This window comes from Melanerpes formicivorus, unplaced genomic scaffold, assembly GCF_026170545.1.
Source record: "Melanerpes formicivorus ecotype bairdi unplaced genomic scaffold, bMelFor1.0.p_v2 SCAF_13, whole genome shotgun sequence".
Lineage (NCBI taxonomy): Eukaryota > Metazoa > Chordata > Aves > Piciformes > Picidae > Melanerpes > Melanerpes formicivorus.
Window position 1 is genome coordinate 8,089,001 of NW_027142365.1, and position 17,882 is coordinate 8,106,882.

At 41.7% G+C, this 17,882-nt stretch overlaps 1 protein-coding gene across 1 annotated transcript in view; it reads right to left on the reverse strand.

Moving 5' to 3' along the window:
• Positions 1 to 1,526: 1,526 nt before the first annotated feature.
• PAXIP1 (PAX interacting protein 1) overlaps positions 1,527 to 17,882 on the reverse strand; it is a 31,932-nt gene continuing 15,576 nt past the window's right edge. The window contains exons 7-21 of the mRNA XM_068145996.1: positions 15,613 to 16,336; positions 14,781 to 14,875; positions 13,707 to 13,802; positions 13,010 to 13,147; positions 11,685 to 11,806; positions 10,467 to 10,651; positions 10,287 to 10,330; positions 9,481 to 9,548; positions 9,018 to 9,120; positions 7,958 to 8,126; positions 5,808 to 5,908; positions 4,792 to 4,926; positions 4,631 to 4,706; positions 3,193 to 3,253; positions 1,527 to 2,014 (exon numbers count right to left, since the gene is read on the reverse strand). Coding sequence (XP_068002097.1) covers positions 1,999 to 2,014; positions 3,193 to 3,253; positions 4,631 to 4,706; positions 4,792 to 4,926; positions 5,808 to 5,908; positions 7,958 to 8,126; positions 9,018 to 9,120; positions 9,481 to 9,548; positions 10,287 to 10,330; positions 10,467 to 10,651; positions 11,685 to 11,806; positions 13,010 to 13,147; positions 13,707 to 13,802; positions 14,781 to 14,875; positions 15,613 to 16,336 — 2,133 coding nt within the window. The 3' untranslated portion in view covers positions 1,527 to 1,998. The remainder of the gene's footprint in view (positions 2,015 to 3,192; positions 3,254 to 4,630; positions 4,707 to 4,791; positions 4,927 to 5,807; positions 5,909 to 7,957; positions 8,127 to 9,017; positions 9,121 to 9,480; positions 9,549 to 10,286; positions 10,331 to 10,466; positions 10,652 to 11,684; positions 11,807 to 13,009; positions 13,148 to 13,706; positions 13,803 to 14,780; positions 14,876 to 15,612; positions 16,337 to 17,882) is intronic.

Genomic DNA, 17,882 nt, shown 5'->3' on the forward strand with positions numbered 1-17,882 from the left:
AAGAAGAGAGAGGAGAGAAAGAAGAGAGAGGAGAGAAAGAAGAGAGAGGAGAGAAAGAAGAGAGAGGAGAGAAAGAAGAGAGAGGAGAGGAGAGGAGAGGAGAGGAGAGGAGAGGAGAGGAGAGGAGAGGAGAGGAGAAGAAGAAGAGGAGAGGAGAGGAGAAGAAGAAGAGGAGAGGAGAGGAGAAGAAGAGGAGAGGAGAGGAGAAGAAGAGGAGAGGTTCGGAGAAGAAGAGGAGAGGTTCGGAGAAGAAGAGGAGAGGAGAGGAGAAGAAGAGGAGAGGAGAGGAGAGGAGAGGTTCGGAGAGGAGAGGTTCGGAGAGGTTCGGAGAGGAGAGGTTCGGAGAGGAGAGGAGAGGAGAGGTTCGGAGAGGAGAGGAGAGGAGAGGAGAGGTTCGGAGAGGAGAGGAGAGGTTCGGAGAGGAGAGGAGAGGAGAGGTTCGGAGAGGAGAGGAGAGGTTCGGAGAGGAGAGGAGAGGAGAGGTTCGGAGAGGTTCGGAGAGGAGAGGAGAGGTTCGGAGAGGAGAGGTTCGGAGAGGAGAGGTTCGGAGAGGAGAGGTTCGGAGAGGAGAGGTTCGGAGAGGAGAGGAGAGGTTCGGAGAGGAGAGGAGAGGAGAGGAGAGGAGAGGTTCGGAGAGGAGAGGTTCGGAGAGGTTCGGAGAGGTTCGGAGAGGTTCGGAGAGGAGAGGAGAGGAGAGGAGAGGAGAGGAGAAGAAGAGGAGAGGAGAGGAGAGGAGAGGAGAAGAAGAGGAGAGGAGAGGAGAAGAGAGGAGAAGAAGAGGAGAGGAGAGGAGAGGAGAAGAAGAGGAGAGGAGAGGAGAGGAGAAGAAGAGGAGAGGAGAGGAGAGGAGAAGAAGAGGAGAGGAGAGGAGAGGAGAGGAGAGGAGAGGAGAGGAGAGGAGAGGAGAGGAGAGGAGAGGAGAGGAGAGGAGAGGAGAGGAGAGGAGAGGAGAGGAGAGGAGAGGAGAGGAGAGGAGAGGAGAGGAGAGGAGAGGAGAGGAGAGGAGAGGAGAGGAGAGGAGAGGAGAGGAGAGGAGAGGAGAGGAGAGGAGAGGAGAGGAGAGGAGAGGAGAGGAGAGGAGAGGAGAGGAGAGGAGAGGAGAGGAGAGGAGAGGAGAGGAGAGGAGAGGAGAGGAGAGGAGAGGAGAGGAGAGGAGAGGAGAAGAAGAGGAGAGGAGAGGAGAGGAGAGGAGAGGAGAAGAAGAGGAGAGGAGAGGAGAAGAAGAGGAGAGGAGAGGAGAAGAAGAGGAGAGGAGAGGAGAAGAGAAGAAGAGGAGAGGAGAAGAGAAGAAGAGGAGAGGAGAGAGAAGAGAGAATTAACCCGGTTGGAAAAGACCTTTGAGATCATCGAGTCCAACCTATCTTATCAACTAAACCATGGCACCAAGCGCCCCATCCATACCTGCTGATTGAGCTTAAAACAATTTTACATTGCTTGGAAGAAGATTGTGAGTAATTTACTCTTACCAGAGTGCCACTGTTGCACAGCATTCATAAAAAAAAACAACCAAAGAAGGACCACTAAAATCGAGTAAAACATTTAAAAGTACATTTATTTAAAATGTGGGCAAAATATCAATATAAAAGAAAATAGAGTATAAGAAATAAAAATAAAGTACAAAACATTTTCATCTGCAACATCCATAATTTAATATAGCAAGCCCTTTAACTTCTTACATCCAAGTGACACTTTTGGCTGAAGTACCATCTTTTGTTTTTTACATTAAAAGGGTTAAAAAGGGGCAAATCCTGATACCTGCAGTGGGCTCTTTCCAAACGCTAGTATAATACAAAACATAGTAAATTATGTTTCAGCGTAACAAAATTACACATCCTAAAAAAGATGCAGTTTTAATTTTTGCTTTCCTGCTTTCAACTGCTCAGCATCCCTAGGAGAACAGCTGGAACACGGCATCCACAGGAAGTCGGGAGTTGCTTTGCGCGATGGCTGGCTGAACAGCTCCAAGGATTCCGAAGCAGTAAGGTTTTTCGCTGTCCATCAAGTAAATTTGTACGTGTGGTAGGTAAGAAAAAAAACAACTTTTCATAGAATCACCGAGGTTGGAAGAAATCTCAGAGATCAGCAAGTCCAACCTGTCACCACAGACCTCAAGACTAAACCATGGCACCAAGTGCCACGTCCAATCCCCTCTTGAACACCTCCAGGGATGGTGACTCCACCACCTCCCTGGGCAGCACATTCCAATGGCCAATGACTCTCAGTGAAAAACTTTCTCCTCAACTCCAGCCTAAACTTCCCCTGGTGGAGCTTGAGACTGTGTCCTCTTGTTCTGGTGCTGGTTGCCTGGGAGAAGAGACCAACCCCCTCCTGGCTACAACCACCCTTCAGGTAGTTGTAGACAGCAATTTTGGAAGTGACTGCGTAATAGAATTTCTATAGAAAACACAGAATCATAGAATTGTTAGGCTTGAACGGGACCTCAAGGATGATCTATTTCCAACCCCCATGCCATGGGCAGGGACTCCTCACACTACATCAGGTTGCTCACAGCCACATCTAGCCTAGCCTTAAATACCTTCAGGGATGAGGCTTCTACCACCTCCCTGGGAAACCTGTTCCAGTGTCTCACCACCCTCATGATGAAAACCTTCTTCCTAACATCCAATCTGAATCTACCCATTTCTATTTTTAATTCCATTTCCCCTAGTCCTATCATTACCTGACAACCTAAAAAGTCCCTCCCCAGCTTTCTTGTAGGCCCCCTTAAGATACTGGAAGGCCACAATTAGGTCTCCTTGGAGCCTCCTCTCCTCCAGACTGAATAGTCCTAACATGCATAAACACACAGAACCCTTACTGGGCCCTCCACTACGTTTAACAAACAGGGCTCAGAATCTGCTTCAGTAAAAAGCTATTTTCCTCATCTGCAAGTACTCAACACAAATACTGTCCTTGGTGGTATGTTTTTTCCTGTTGCTTAATAGTCTACTATTATCACTTTCTAACAACCCTACCTCCCACTTCCACCAAAGGATTTCCTTTCAGGAATTAAATCCACTTGGAATTTACTCTAGGTTTGTAGATGTTAAACTATTATGCTCCTATCAAGCAAACACTACACAGCCTAAGAAATTCTAAATAATTAGTTCCTAATTAAGGGAAAAAAAAGCCAAACCTTTCAGTAAACCACACTTCCCTAAGCAGCACACAGTCTTTACACAAAAAGGATATGATTCATAATCCAGTGTTTGAGTGAGCACTCCAGTCAGGACAAACTCAGCATTGTGGACATCTGGAAATACCAAAACCAGGTATTCAGTTTGCACCCTACAAAGACATTCTCCCTCTTTCTGTGCATGCCTCAGGAGGGGCCATTCTGATCCTTCTGTTCTTCACACATAAGGCTCTATTGCCACACCACTCCCAGGGCCCTACTGTGAGCCATCACACATTTCACACTGCAAGTATGAGACTCTCTCATGTATATCTTAAGTTAATAAACACAGCATGCTTTGGGGTTCTACAATGAAGTAAAAATAGCTAAGATGAAAACCCCCAAATGCTAAACTAACTTGATGAATACTGAGGTAGTAATCTTGCCTCACAAAGGACTGAAGCTCCAGGTTCAAGCTTCTTGTTTCAGAGATTTATGGTGACTTAGCTATAAAATACCTCGATTAGATATACCCATCGCTCAGCTTGCTCAGGCTTCTTCATGGCTTGTATTCCTCTATTATTATCTGAAAGCCTCAATAGATGTCTATACTTGTAAAATAACATTACTAGTGGAGGCACAGCCATGCTGTAGCTGTTATGGCTGTCACCTTCTGTCTCCCACTGCCTCTGGTTGCCCAGAGCCACATCCAGCCCAGCCTTAAAAACCTCCAGGGGTGGGGCTTCTACCACCTCCTTGACAGCCTGTTCCAGTGTCTCACCATCCTCATGGAGAAGAACTTCTTCCTAACATCCAATCTGAATCTACCCATTTCTATTCTTTTTCCCATTCCCCCTAGTCCTACACTGTAAAAATTCCCCCCCCCCCCAGCTTTCTTGTAGGCCTCCTTAAGATGCTGGAAGGCCACAATTAGGGTCCCCTCAGAGCCTTCTCTTCTCCAAACTGAACAGCCCCAAATCCCTCAGTCCGTCCTCATAGGAGAGGTGCTCCAGCCCTCTAACCAGATCAATTAGATTATTAGCTAAGGTTATCACACATTGTGCTTATGATATCTTATGTTAGGTTAAACTCTTATCTCTTTGTCTCAGCCCTGAGTTGTGTGTGTTATTCTTCCCCTCACTTTTGTGTTGGGGGAGCAGGCAGGTTAGCCTTGCACTAAACCAAGGCAGGTGAACAGGAGAGTCATACAGTCACCAACAGTTTCCATGCCAAAAAAAGCAGGCCAGCAGCTCCCAGCTTTGGCTAGTGTTTTGCTGGAGACGCCTTCTGTGGTGGGTTGAAATTCGCCCCCCCCAACTAATTTGAGAGAATTACCCCCCAAAATAAAATTGCCAGACTAGCTCAGTGGAATGGAAGGAAATGAAGCCACATTTACGAGCAAAACTACAATCTAGGAATGTGAAATGTAACAAATATGTACAATAATCAAACTAAATTCAATTCAATCAAAATACCAGCTATGCTGTTCCAATTACCTGGGTAGTTTATACATACCTATGCCTCTTGCAAAGTACTCTCGGCACAAATGGAGGTCATTTTCACAGGAAATCAAGATTATCTCTGGCAAGCTCTAAATGAAAGAAACTAATTGTGAGCTCAGAATAACACAGAGCAAGATACTGCTGGTCATTTTTAGAAAGCAATGCTCCACCCACTTTGTTCTGCTTATGCTCCATGAGTTTTCGAAAGGAAGGTTGTTTGGAGAGCACTTTTCCTCCCGCACACTCCACAATAGCTTTCATGGTGGAAAGACTGGGACAAATTCCAGGTGTAATGTAAAAATATTTTCCCTAAAAAGAGAAAGGAATAAGTAAGAAAAAACCCATTTTGTTAACTGATTTCCACAATGCATTAAGTTTTATTACTGTGCGACTCTTCACAGAGAGAGTTGTTAGGCATTGGAATGTGCTGCCCAGGGCGGTTGTGGAGTCAACTGTCCCTGGAGGTGTTCAAGAGGGGCTTGGACGTAGCACTTGGTGCCATGGTTTAGTAGTCATGAGGTCTTGGGTGACAGGTTGGACTTGATGATCTTTGAGGTCTTTTCCAACCTTATTGATTCTATGATTCTTATACGATCATGGGGCAAGCTTGCTAGTTACGCTGCAAAACTAAGGGAAATATAGTACTTAAACTGAGTTGTAAAAAATCTCCTTCTTAGGTGGTTTGCCTCAAGAAAAAGTCTCAAATTCAGTTACACTGAAGAATCTCTTCTAGTTTGGATCTTCAGATACTGGATCACTATTTTAACCAGGGCCATGAAAACCATCTTGCACCATCCTGGCAAACAGCCTAGTGGCAAGCGCAGTCTTCAAGGAGAATCAGATTAGAACTCCCTTAGGCTAAAGTGCAAGCTCACTCACCCTCATTTTTATGGCCTAGTGTTTTGACTACCAGGCTGATGCTACTAATTAAGAAAGCAAGCCAGAAAGCAAGAAATAGATTTTGAAAAGAATTAGTCCCTTCCCTTAGTGGCATTTTACAAATGATGGAGCAATGTTCTGAATTCTCTAAGGCAGGAAATAGAACATGAAGCATGTTTTACATTTTAGTTTGTCAGTTTGTGCCTATCTAGTGTGCTTTATTGCCCTCAGCTACAAAGGTTGTGGTCCCAGTGCTGAAAACATCAGTTTGAAAATCTCCAAGTATTTAAATGTCCTTTTAAACTGCATACCTTGAACAGTGGAGCTACTTGTGCTCTCTTTAAAGACTCCTCTAGACTAAAGCAGAAAAGCACCTCAGCTTCAGCATCTCTGAGCACAAAGTTCTGCTCATCTGAAAAACAAGAACTGATGATGTAACACACAAAAGACACCAATATCCACGTAACTCAGGATGCAATCTGGTCAGAAAATGTTGGTGGGAGGGTGACTCGAAATGGCAAACACTGATTTTAATAGGATTCTAATACTGCCTTTTATCAGGTCAATATCTCAGGATCTCAGGTAGTGATACGACTAGGGGGAATGGAATGAAGCTGGAGGTGGGGAGATTCAGGCTGGATGTGAGGAGGAAGTTCTTCCCCATGAGAGTGGTGAAGCCCTGGAATGGGTTGTCCAGTGAGGTGGTCGAGGCCCCGTCCCTGGAGGTGTTTAAGACCAGGCTGGATGAGGCTCTGGCCAGCCTGATCTATTGTGGGGTGTCCTTGCCCATGGCAGGGGGGTTGGAACTAGATGATCCTTGTGGTCCCTTCCAACCCTGACAGATACTATGATGCTATGATGAATCATGATTACTTGAAGACAAAAAAGCACCCTTGTGTATTTAACACTTGTGTATCTGTCTTCAACTCCTCACACAAGCTCAACAGATCAAACTTTCCGTCTGTTTCCCTTGTCCTGTTATTCAGCTGATGTTGTTTTTATTTAATTAGGGCTGGAATTCCAGCCTTAACTTCACCCTTCCACAAAAAGCTTTGTTAAGGACATCTCTAAATCAGATTTATTTCAAAACACTTAAGTTTAAAGACACACACATGAAAAAAAAAAACACCTATGGAAATCAAGTTGGTCTTTGCAAGAACTCCAGAAACATGCAAGAGTTGCTGTTAATACCCTTCCTTAAGACAAAGAAAACCAGTAGGACAATTGTTTCTAAACAACTGCTGTATTTTGCATCATTGTATGAAGTATAAAAGTGAAGGCAGCCCACTAGCTACAAATAGACTAAATTTCAGTAGACAAGAATGGAATGAAGCTGGAGGTGGGGAGATTCAGGCTGGATGTGAGGAGGAAGTTCTTCACCATGAGAGTGGTGAAGCCCTGGAATGGGTTGTCCAGGGAGGTGGTCGAGGCCCCATCCCTGGAGGTGTTTTAAGACCAGGCTGGATGAGGCTCTGGCCAGCCTGATCTAGTGTGGGGTGTCCCTGCCTATGGCAGGGGGGTTGGAACTAGATGATCCTTGTGGTCCCTCCCAACCCTGACTGATACTACACTATGATACTATAAGTGTTCCAACTGCTAGATCAGAAGCCATTCTTCTAAATCCCCAGACTTTCTTTATCTAACAGCTTTCAAATGGGCTGATTTCTCAGTTCAGTGATGCTCAACCAAGGAAGTTTGCTGTTTTATTGGTAAATTATTCATAGAGCTAAGCCTTTGTGCTGATTAGGAGCAATGCTGTGTATTTGCTCCATACAAATAAATTATATAAAAGGCATAAAACAACCACAAAACACATAATCAGCCTTTAAGAACATTTGCTTCAGATCCAACACCCTTGTCAAACAGACCAAAACCAGCTATTTTGCTCTTTCTAGTTGTCAACAGAAAAGCAGAGCAAACACATAGTTGGTGTCTTCCAGCATAGTTACAGTACTAATTAGGTTTAATTATTTAAATGCATTTTTGTGTGTATCATACAGTGGCTCAGTTCTTTATAAGTAACATTTTAGAACATTTATTGAAACCAAAGTATTTAGGGCTTCAAAAGTAATGTAACCATAAGCAGAAAACTGCAAATGCCTAGCCCAGATGATAAAGAGATGCTTAACAACATCCCAACTATTTAATCACTCTAATGCAAACTTTCTAAGTATTCCTCATAATTCATTTAACAGAAAGAAACTGCAGTAAATCAAATGAGAACTAAATGAAGCAAAATTACATAACCTTTTATCAAGTGAAATACAAACCAGCATAATTGTTTAAACACAACATCAGTTGTGACCTATGTGTGCCTGATTTGCTGCAGACTTCAAATCTCAGCTCAAAACTGGCAGAAGTCAAAACAACAAAGTATATTTCCATATACATGCCATCTCTGCATACTGACACATCAAGGAACCTTAAGTTTACTACAGAAATGGATACTAGTTTAACTTACCTACAAACTTCTGGCATTTGAAACACTCTTCTAACCACTCTGGAGTTACTATGTGCTTGACTACAGAAATTGCTGTCAGGAACTTGACAGTTCGGGTCACTTTACTTGCAATTAGATGGGTACATTTCTGAGCAGATTCTGCTACTTCACCTCCAAGGATATAGAGTTTCTGAAAGGTGCACAAAACACAGGTCAGAATGAAACAGTCCTTTAAAAACCAAACAGAAAAATGAAGCCTTGTAACATCACCATCAAACAAAACTAAGCTCCTAAAGGAGGAGTAAATACAAGAGATTTCTGCACTACAGGCAGTCCTTTACCAAAGCTGATGAAAGGACAGCTACTGAAAATCCAGGTATTTCATCTGCCATGACTGAAAGCTCTGTTCAGCTTCAGCAGGTTATTTTGGGCTAGGATTCTTTGTTGGTTTGTGTTTTTTTCTGAAGCAAGGAAATACAAGATATAAATTAAAAGCTTTTACTAAGTGAAATGTGTGACTGAAGTAAGCTGAAAATGTAATAATTCTGCTCTTTTCTATGGAAGGTGTAATATACACTGTAGCTACACTAAATTTAACTTTGCCTTTCTTTGAAGAGAAAAACACCTCATGAAAAACATGTTCTCTATAAATGCACTAGTTTCACATGTATTTTTGATGATGCAGCATAAATATCTCTATTTTCCTTTGGCATTACAGACAGCAACTACACTAGAAGACTCTTGGGTCTTACCCAGTACAACCATCACTACTTTCCTCAGCTAAATTTGGGCCTGAAGGTTGTTGAACTGAAAACAAATGGAATGGGCCTTCCTGCTTTTTGAAATAATCACATGCAAAGAAAACCCAAGTACCAGAGAAGCATAAAGCAGTTAACTGAAGCAGAACAGTTACCAAATAAAACTCAGTTCACCTAAATATACACTAACTCCAGCCCCATTAAGTGCAGGGGTTTATCCACTTAGATGCATGCTAATCAAATCTTAGGCAGAAAAAATGTTTTGCTTGTTGTTGAAATCAGCACATGTTTCAATGTAGCTCACAAAAGTATGGAAAAGTCACCTTAATGTACTGTTGAACTTGCATAGGCTCAAATCCTGTGAAGAGTACCATCGGTGTCAATTCTGGGGTGAGTTTTTTAGTAGGTGGTGGTAGGTCTTCAATCCTACAAAACATATGTGAAGTTTGGGACCAAAGTTGTATTATTGTGAAACTAGACAGGCATACTTGCAGCAAGGAATACTGGAATAGAAGCATCCAGATGAATGAGAATCAGGCACAATCAATCTTCTGAAGGAAAAATTGCTTTGCTGAGAACAAGAGGTTTTTCTCCTGTTTCTGTTCTCTCAGTACTTCAGTCTCTAGTTATTATTTTATTCCTGCCAGTTCAGTAACTGGCATTATGCAAAAAAGCACTGACTGTTATTTCCATTAACAGTGGAAAGGATGGAATCAGACTGATGGCCAGCTGACACTTCTGTGGAAAAGTGAAGGACTACAGGCACCGACTGCTCTCTGTTCTTACCTTGCTCTTTTGGAAGACGGCTGGAGACTGGACTCATTTTGCTTTGGTTTCAAAGGCAACCTCACACCCTGAAATCAGATCATCTACATGTTTACATCTGCATTGAGCAGAGAAACAAAGTCATATTTGAAAGAGGAAAACCACACACTGATATTCTAAGACTACATTAAAGAAAACTAACGACAAATTAAACCCCCTACCCGCTACAGTGTGCACTGGCGCACCTACTGCACCCCACACAACCAATGCCAGGCAAAGCTGAGCATTAACCAAAGCTTCTCCACAAACTTATGTAACCATTTCAGAGCACACCAACTAAAGTACTTTTAAATAATGATGACACTCATCAATGAAATCCTAAAGAGCCTGTGAAACCTGTCCATTTGGTAGACAGACTACAATACTCTTCCGGGTGCTTAAGTATCAACAGAAAATACTGGCACCTGCATTTTAAACGCTCAGGTTTCCTAACTGCATGAAGAGAAGTTACAGTGGATGCTCAGGTATTCATTGGATAGGCATTCCTGCTTCCTCAGTATTCTATCAGCCACTAGAGCATTTTCCCAGGACTAAGGAAATGTAGCTTTTAGGCTCTGGCTGGCCTGAGCAACTTGAAACCACTGTTCTCAGTTGCATGTGACAACTATTCCTTTATCACCTAGCAGGAATTACAGCCAAGAGATTTAATACAGGCCTATGTAAGTCCCTCTGGCACATTGTTCACACCATATACACATGCTCACATGTTAAAACATTGAAAAGTAACCTTATAAAAACAGCTGTATATATACAATAATTCAACATACCATTAATAATTCTGGTGATACCTTTAATGGGACTCTCCAAGCATCTAGGAAATGAATAACAAAACAAGAATGAAGCCATTGCTAAGTTATTTGTAAGAGAAGAGAAGTGTTTTTGTTGATTAAATGGGTACATATATAAAAATGCTACACAACACAGGGGGTTGAGACTGAAACTCTTACCTAGAAGGTTTAGAACTAGATGTTGACTAGGAGAAAGTGGATCTTGAAGACTGAACACTGTGTACCGACTGTGCTGTATCTGCCGCAAAGCTTCGAAGTTCCCCAGCAGTATGTCACAGAGCCACTGTGCATTTACACAGGGGATTCTCCACTCTTTAGCCTTCTCATACTTCAAGCCACTGGGCCTTATTGTTCAGATATGGAGAAAAAAAGGTTATTTTGATGAAATGGGTATAATAGCTATTTCTAACAACAAATGTAAAGGATCAGTATTTCTGTGTTGACCGATTATCTATTGTAACTGTGACAAAACAGGGATCCTGAAAAAATAGTTTTCTTTCACATGTGTAACAGTGTTGCTTCTTTTCTTGTAAATTCTTGTACAATATTGCAAATACTATATATTTGGTATATATTCCTTGCACTCCATTATTGTTTGTAAAACACAGCTTTCATTCGCTTCTCCGGCTGAGTTCAGCTGTGCTTTTTGTTGCTGCGGTTGGGCTAAACCATCACACTACAACAACATGCTAGAACAAGTCAGTCAGGGGTGAAGGTTTGCCCCAAAGGGAATGAAGTTAGACCTGGATTTAAATGAACTTTCCCTCCCTCGATGTTTTATAACAATTGGTAAAAGAAAAGAACCAATCAAGGATATTTAATTGATAGAAGAAGTAATAGTCAGCCTCACTGATAAAACTGTGTAAAACTTCCTCCTAACCTCCAGCCAGGGGAGGTTTAGGCTGGAGGTTAGGAGGAAGTTTTACACAGAGAGAGTGATTGCCCATTGGAATGGGCTGCTTGAGGAGGTGGTGGAGTCACCATCACTGGAGGTGTTCAGGAGGAGACTTGACAGGGTGCTTGGTTGCATGGGTTAGTTGATTAGGTGGTGTTGGATGATAGGTTGTACATGATGATCTTGAAGGTCTCTTCCAACCTGGTCTGGTCTGGTCTATTCTACTCTACTCTACTCTATTCTATTCTATTCTATAATGTAAAACTGTGACATTAAAAACTGCTTTTGCTTTGCCTGTCTTCAGAATGCACGATTTATCATCTAACAGCATGCAGTACTTCAGTTCAAGAAACTTCATCAAATTGCAAAATGGATGAGGATGAACATTTTCATAATGAGATGTAATCAGCAGCTCACACCAAGTAAAGCACTAACAGGCACCAGGCAACTGAGAAAGCAAGCACTGCAGAGAAACCACTTACTCTTTGCAGATGAGAACTGTGTTGCTGCGGCACAGGTAGCCTGTGTATTTGGCACCTGCTAGGTAGGCCATTAGTTTGAGGTCATCTCTGTCACTATCAACAAATCCTGTCACAGAGATTATCTACAGACAGAAAGAGACACAGATGGTACTTAAAACACACTCCTGCTGGAAATGTCTCTCTCTTAGTAACTTCTTTACAATACAATGAAACACATGATACTGTAACTATGGCATGTAGGCATTCAGTTAAACCGTGGCTTGTAGGATACATAGAGGACAATTCAAAATTGATTTATTTATACCTTAAAATTTGAGGTTTCTAGCACAAGTGCTGACTCAGGAAGAGGAATTCTCATTCTGCTGGTCTCTCATCTACAGTTCTACTAAGAAAGAGCTGGCAATGAGTCTTCTCATATGTCTTACCTCTTCCTTCTGCTGCTGTTTATATTCAGGGAGACAGAGAAACACACTTAACTTGCCCTACTCTACTTTTAAGAATCTCTTTAACACTCTGCTCTACTGTGCCATGAGGCCAAATAAACTGTGCCAGCTGATCCTAAGTGGTGAAGAGTAATTACACTTCTTCCATTCTTATCCTTAGCCTTGCCAAGGTTTCAGTTTTGCCCTTCTCTCCTTTTATTTAAGAAAAGGCAACAGCAATTTTATTGCTGACAATAAAGTGTACTTATTACATTACATATTACATTTACTACTAAGCACTGTGCTGACATGCTATGATTCTATTCTAAGTTACCCAAAGCTGTATTTCTTTTTCTGTCTTCTACAACAGGCTTGTAGCAAAGCCTTCAGCCTGGAAGACTACATCAAGAACATAGACATAATTTGGCATCTTGTTTTATATTGCACAGAGTATTTCAAGGTGCATCTGATTCAACGGCAAGTTTATCTTTCAACTTCCCCAGAGCTCCTTATTGCATTGGCTACTGGCACTGACCTCCACATTTCTGACTAATAGCAAGGGCTTCCTTCTCTGAAATTTTCTAGATACCAACCCAGAAGAAAAACACAAACTAAAAAAATCACCACTGGTTATAATAAAGGAAAAATACATGTTGGCTGGCCACCTTGCTGTGTGTAGCTCATGTAATCTTTGCATCCCAGCACTCAGTAGGACTTGCTAAGCACTCTGAATCACCCAGTATTATGCACCTCAACAACAGAGGACCTTAAGATTAATAGAAGCTTTTCATCCAAGACAAAAGAAACATGCATTTTGCTTCCAGTAAGCATTTTCTAGCTATATTTTAATACTATTCATATGAGGAAGCAAGCATTCTTTAGAAGTAAGTCTTTCCTTCTTACATGTTGAGAGCATGGCTTTCCTCCTGGTGGAAATGCCACTGGAAAATGCAGGGCTCGGTGAGGTGGTACCATTTTCTTCTTCTTCAAGATTGAGTTCAGCCAATGTGCTGTAATACACCTCTTCCTTTCTCTTAAGGCCTAAGAATACATGCACAAACAGCTTTTAAAACCCAAAATATCTCTTTATCTGATATCAGCTTTTGTCTGTAACACGAAGCTTCCATTCTAATTGTTTGTTTTTCACTACTCTTTCAGGATCCCTCTTTTCACAGCATCTTTCTCAGTGTTCTCTACAATAAATCTACATGCATTACTAAGGTTTGTTACACTATAAACCACAAATCATAAAAAACTTTCCATTTCATACATGCAATCTATGCATGAAGTGCATATTGGAAAGCTCAAGCTGCGCCAGGGGAAGTTTAGGCTTGAGGTGAGGAGAAAGTTCTTCACAGAAAGAGCTGTTGGCCATTGGAATGTGCTGCCCAGGGAGGTGGTGGAGTCACTGTCCCTGGAGTTGTTCAAGAGGGGACTGGATGTGGCACTTGAAGCCATGGTTTAGGTAGTCATGAGGTGTTGGGTGACAGGTTGGACTTGATGATCTCTGAGGTCTTTTCCAACCTTATTGATTCTATGACTCTATGACTCTAGGAATAACCTGAAGGTGTGCACAAATACAGGTTAGTAGCTCACTTACCTGAGCATACATGTTACTGACTTGGCTTTCACAGAGAAGATGTGTACACCTGCTTGTAAGGGTAGGGTCCACTGTCCCACCATGTGCTTGAATGATCTGGTAAGAGAACAAGCCCAAACTTCTAATACATATAACAATTTTAAAACTAAGGAACAAGCAGTCTGAAATGAAAGTCTAGTCTTTAGGACACCGCCACCATTAGCACCATTTCACTGAAGAGTTACCCTCCTCCCCCCTCAGAAAAGGGTATCTAGGTTATTTTGGGGAAGAAAAAGAAAACTGGAGAAAACAATATTAAATATGCACTTTCCCCTAAGCTATAAAGAGTCTATATTTCAGACTGAATTAAAAATATATCCACAAACACAAAAACCCCTCACCATTTTATTTGTATACTATAATTATCACACAATCTTTTATGAGCTATTCCATTCTATCTCAGCAACAAACACAAGTGCTGTTAAAAATGCCAACAGCTTACTTGATTAGGCAAAATTGTAGGGGAAAATTCAACTATAAAATCCATCAGAAGTTTCTGAAGAACATCAAAGTCCTCTCATTTAGGAAAGGATACAATCAGATTTTTCTGAAAAATAGAAGTTGGCAAAAAATAGAAACACTCTATTCCTCCATCTTGCTCACTCAGGTGGATACCTCAGAGTCTACTACATGCCAAAATGTTATTGAAATGAAAAAAAAAAGATGAAAAAAAAGAAGTCTTTTTATGCAATCATGTCAAAGATAAGATAGCAATGCTATATCACATTTGCTACACTAGAGTTGCCTGATTAAAAGCATAAATAATAGGGAAATAGCTAAGGCTGTAACTTACTTATCTGGTGTTTTGACTAAAGACCTAATGCAACCAGGCTGCTCATCTAAAGCATTTTTATCACTTCCTCTGGCAAGTTGCAGTTGAATAATGTTTTTTTAGGTTGTAATTCAAACATTACACAAAAGTATGTCTAAAGAAAAAGAAGCAGTGCTGAGATACTTCCAGTGATTCCTTTTAGAACTCAGTTACTATGGCATCATCTTACCACAGGGTTGTTTTAATATACAGAAGAATCTTACCCGTTTCCAGGTCGCTAAGAGCTGCTTGTCTGACATCTGTTCTGGGTAATCAGCAATTGCAAAGACACAGCCCAGTAGGAAGTAATCTTCGGGAACTGGAGTAGTTTGGCACATAAAAGAACAGAAACAATTGAGTACTTACAAGGCTGATGAGTTCATCTCAGAACATATTTGTCACACTAATCTTTCCTATTACCAGGTTACAAACGTCATTGAATTTTGAAGTAAATCTTTCTCTGAAAACACAGGATCCAAAATTTGAAAGCTAACAGCCACATATAAAGGCACAGTTCAGCCCAGGGTCTGGTTTTGCTCTGGACAGGTGGGTTTTTTTCATGCAGTAAGAGGGGCTAAAGGCACTGAAGGAAGCGGCACCACTTACTCTTTTATACAGATCAACTGTGCATAGTCAAAACAATCAAAAAGCATGGAAAGAACTCAAAGCAAGGTATGACTTTCTGATACCACATCTCCATTAATTTACTAGCACTTCAAAAATTTGAGCTGTCTTTTCAGTTGTTATGCTGCTTGAAAGCCCCCACTTCCCCTCAGTAAACACTTTTGGCATGCACAGACTAACACTTCTCATAATCTAATTTCTATGCTAGTGACATGAAGTCTGTATTTGAGAAGAGAATGTTCTCAGTGCTTTCCTGCTTCTCAGATTTCTAGATCATCCTAAATTATAATTTAAATCTCTTTGCCTAGGAATGGTATTGCTAAGTCTTACAATCCCAACCTGTAAACACAACTCTATTTTTTGATACTCTAGCCCACATGATGTCATATCATTAGCCACTTCTTCCAAGATCAGAAGGTAATAATTACTAACTCTCCACTGCTGGATCATGTCCATAAAGAGGCTGCTGTTGCAGTTGCTGCTGTTGCTGCTGGTGGTGTGGTGGCTGCTGGATGGCAACTTGATGCTGTAGTGCTTGAGGTGCCTGAGTTAAGTGCTGTGCTGCCTGATTCTGCATTTGCTGTTGCTGATGCTGTTGGTGTAATCGCTGTAAGTGCTGCTGCTGCAACTGCTGCTGCTGTAGCTGCTGCTGCTGATGTTGCAGCTGTTGCTGTTGCAGATTTTGTTGCTGTAACTGTTGCAACTGTTGCTGCTGTAGCTGCTGCTGCTGCAACTGGTGAAGTTGCTGTTGCAAAGCATGCTGCTGCTGGAATTGGAGCTGTTGCTGAGGACGGTGTAGCTGCTGTTGAGCATGCAACTGCTGCTGTGGAAACTGAAGCTGCTGTTGTGCGAACTGGTGCTGCTGATGGACTTGCTGCTGTTGTGAAAACTGATGAGGCTGCTGCTGTTGGAAAGACTGCTGGGAAATCTGGGGTTGCTGCTGCTGCTGCTGCTGTTGGAGCTGCATAAGTTGTTGAGGTTGAAGGTGTAGAAGAGGATGGTGCTGTTGCTGCTGTGCTTGATGTGACTGCTGCAATAAATGTGTCTCTGGTGTTAGTTTCACTTGACTAAACAGCACCGCATTTGGATGTCCCTGTTGGCTATGATTTACTTGTTGTTCTAAACTTTTTGTAGGTGCTGAAAGTGATTGTAAGATCTAGAAAACAAAGATTAGTTTTGTGACCTTTTTGTTGTCATTCAGTTTTAGAAATAGTTAAAGAACTACTGGGAAAACACATTTCTCCTTATGCCTAAATGCACAGTAAACTAAACAAATAACTGGGAATAGCCAAAGGCAGGTGAGGAGCTGCACCTGGCTCCTAACATAAGGCAATGCACATTTGAGCAAAACTTCAGGTTGAAGCCTGTCCCTGTGACATTACTATCTCCAATAGTACTATGACTATTAACACTATATTAATAATCACATTGATCAGCTGCAATATTGGCCCATTAAGTTCTAAGTTTAGTTCCACAGCCTCATTCTCTTTAACTTAAAAATTAACAATGCCTCTACTAATTAGCTGCTTCAAAAACCATGGGAACTTAATACAACCTGACTTTCTTTTGAAGCAAATTAGGAATATTTAGCTCTACTTTTTAAACTGAATCTCAAAATACAACTTCAGAGTTTCTAGGGGGAAAATAAATAATCAATGAACACTTAAAGAATAATAGATTTTCAGTTTATGCAGAATGCTGAGGTAATCTGTGGTTTAATTTCACTTTTTGGTGTATAATTCACTATTAAAGGAAAAAAAATCATTTCAGTCTAAGCAGACTCAAGATAGAAAATGAGGTTTTAGCTAGAAAATGAGGTTTTAAAGCATCAGAAAAGGGAAAATTAGTCAAATTCCTAATAGATAAGGGTGAGTTCCTCATTAAAAATTATAAGGAGCAATAGGAAACTCTAGACTTGCCATTCATAAAGTCTTTAAAGATGAAATCTGCTTTAGTGAATCCTGCAAAGTTTCACCCACACTATTTCATAGTATCATAGTATCATTCAGGGTTGGAAGGGACCACAAGGATCATCTAGTTCCAACCCCCCTGCCATGGGCAGGGACACCCCACACTACATCAGGCTGGCCAGAGCCTCATCCAGCCTGGTCTTAAACACCTCCAGGGACGGGGCCTTGACCACCTCCCTGGACAACCCATTCCAGGGTTTCACCACTCTCATGGTGAAGAACCTCCACCTCACATCTAGCCTGAATCTCCCCAACTCCAGCTTCATTGCATTCCCCCTAGTCCTATCACTACCTGAGATCCTGAGAAGTCCTTCCCCAGCCTTCCTGTAGGCCCCCTTCAGATACTGGAAGGCCACAATTAGGTCACCTCGGAGCCTTCTCTTCTGCAGACTGAACAGCCCCAACTCCTTCAGTCTATCCTCACAGGAGAGGTGCTCCAGCCCTCTGATCATCCTTGTGGCCCTTCTCTGGACACGTTCCAGCAACACACACATTTCATCACATACAGAGTAAAGTTCAGTGATGTGTGTGTGCAAGACAGGAATCACAACACATCACTAAAACACAAAGCCAGTTAACTGTATCTCTCTATGTCAATCAACTCAAGATGGCTCAAATGGTTTGGTTTTTTTTCACAATGCACTTCAAAATGTTTCATCTAAGTAATTTTGATGTTGGTAGAGCAGACATTTACAACCACAACTATCAATGCATCACCCATCACTAATGTCT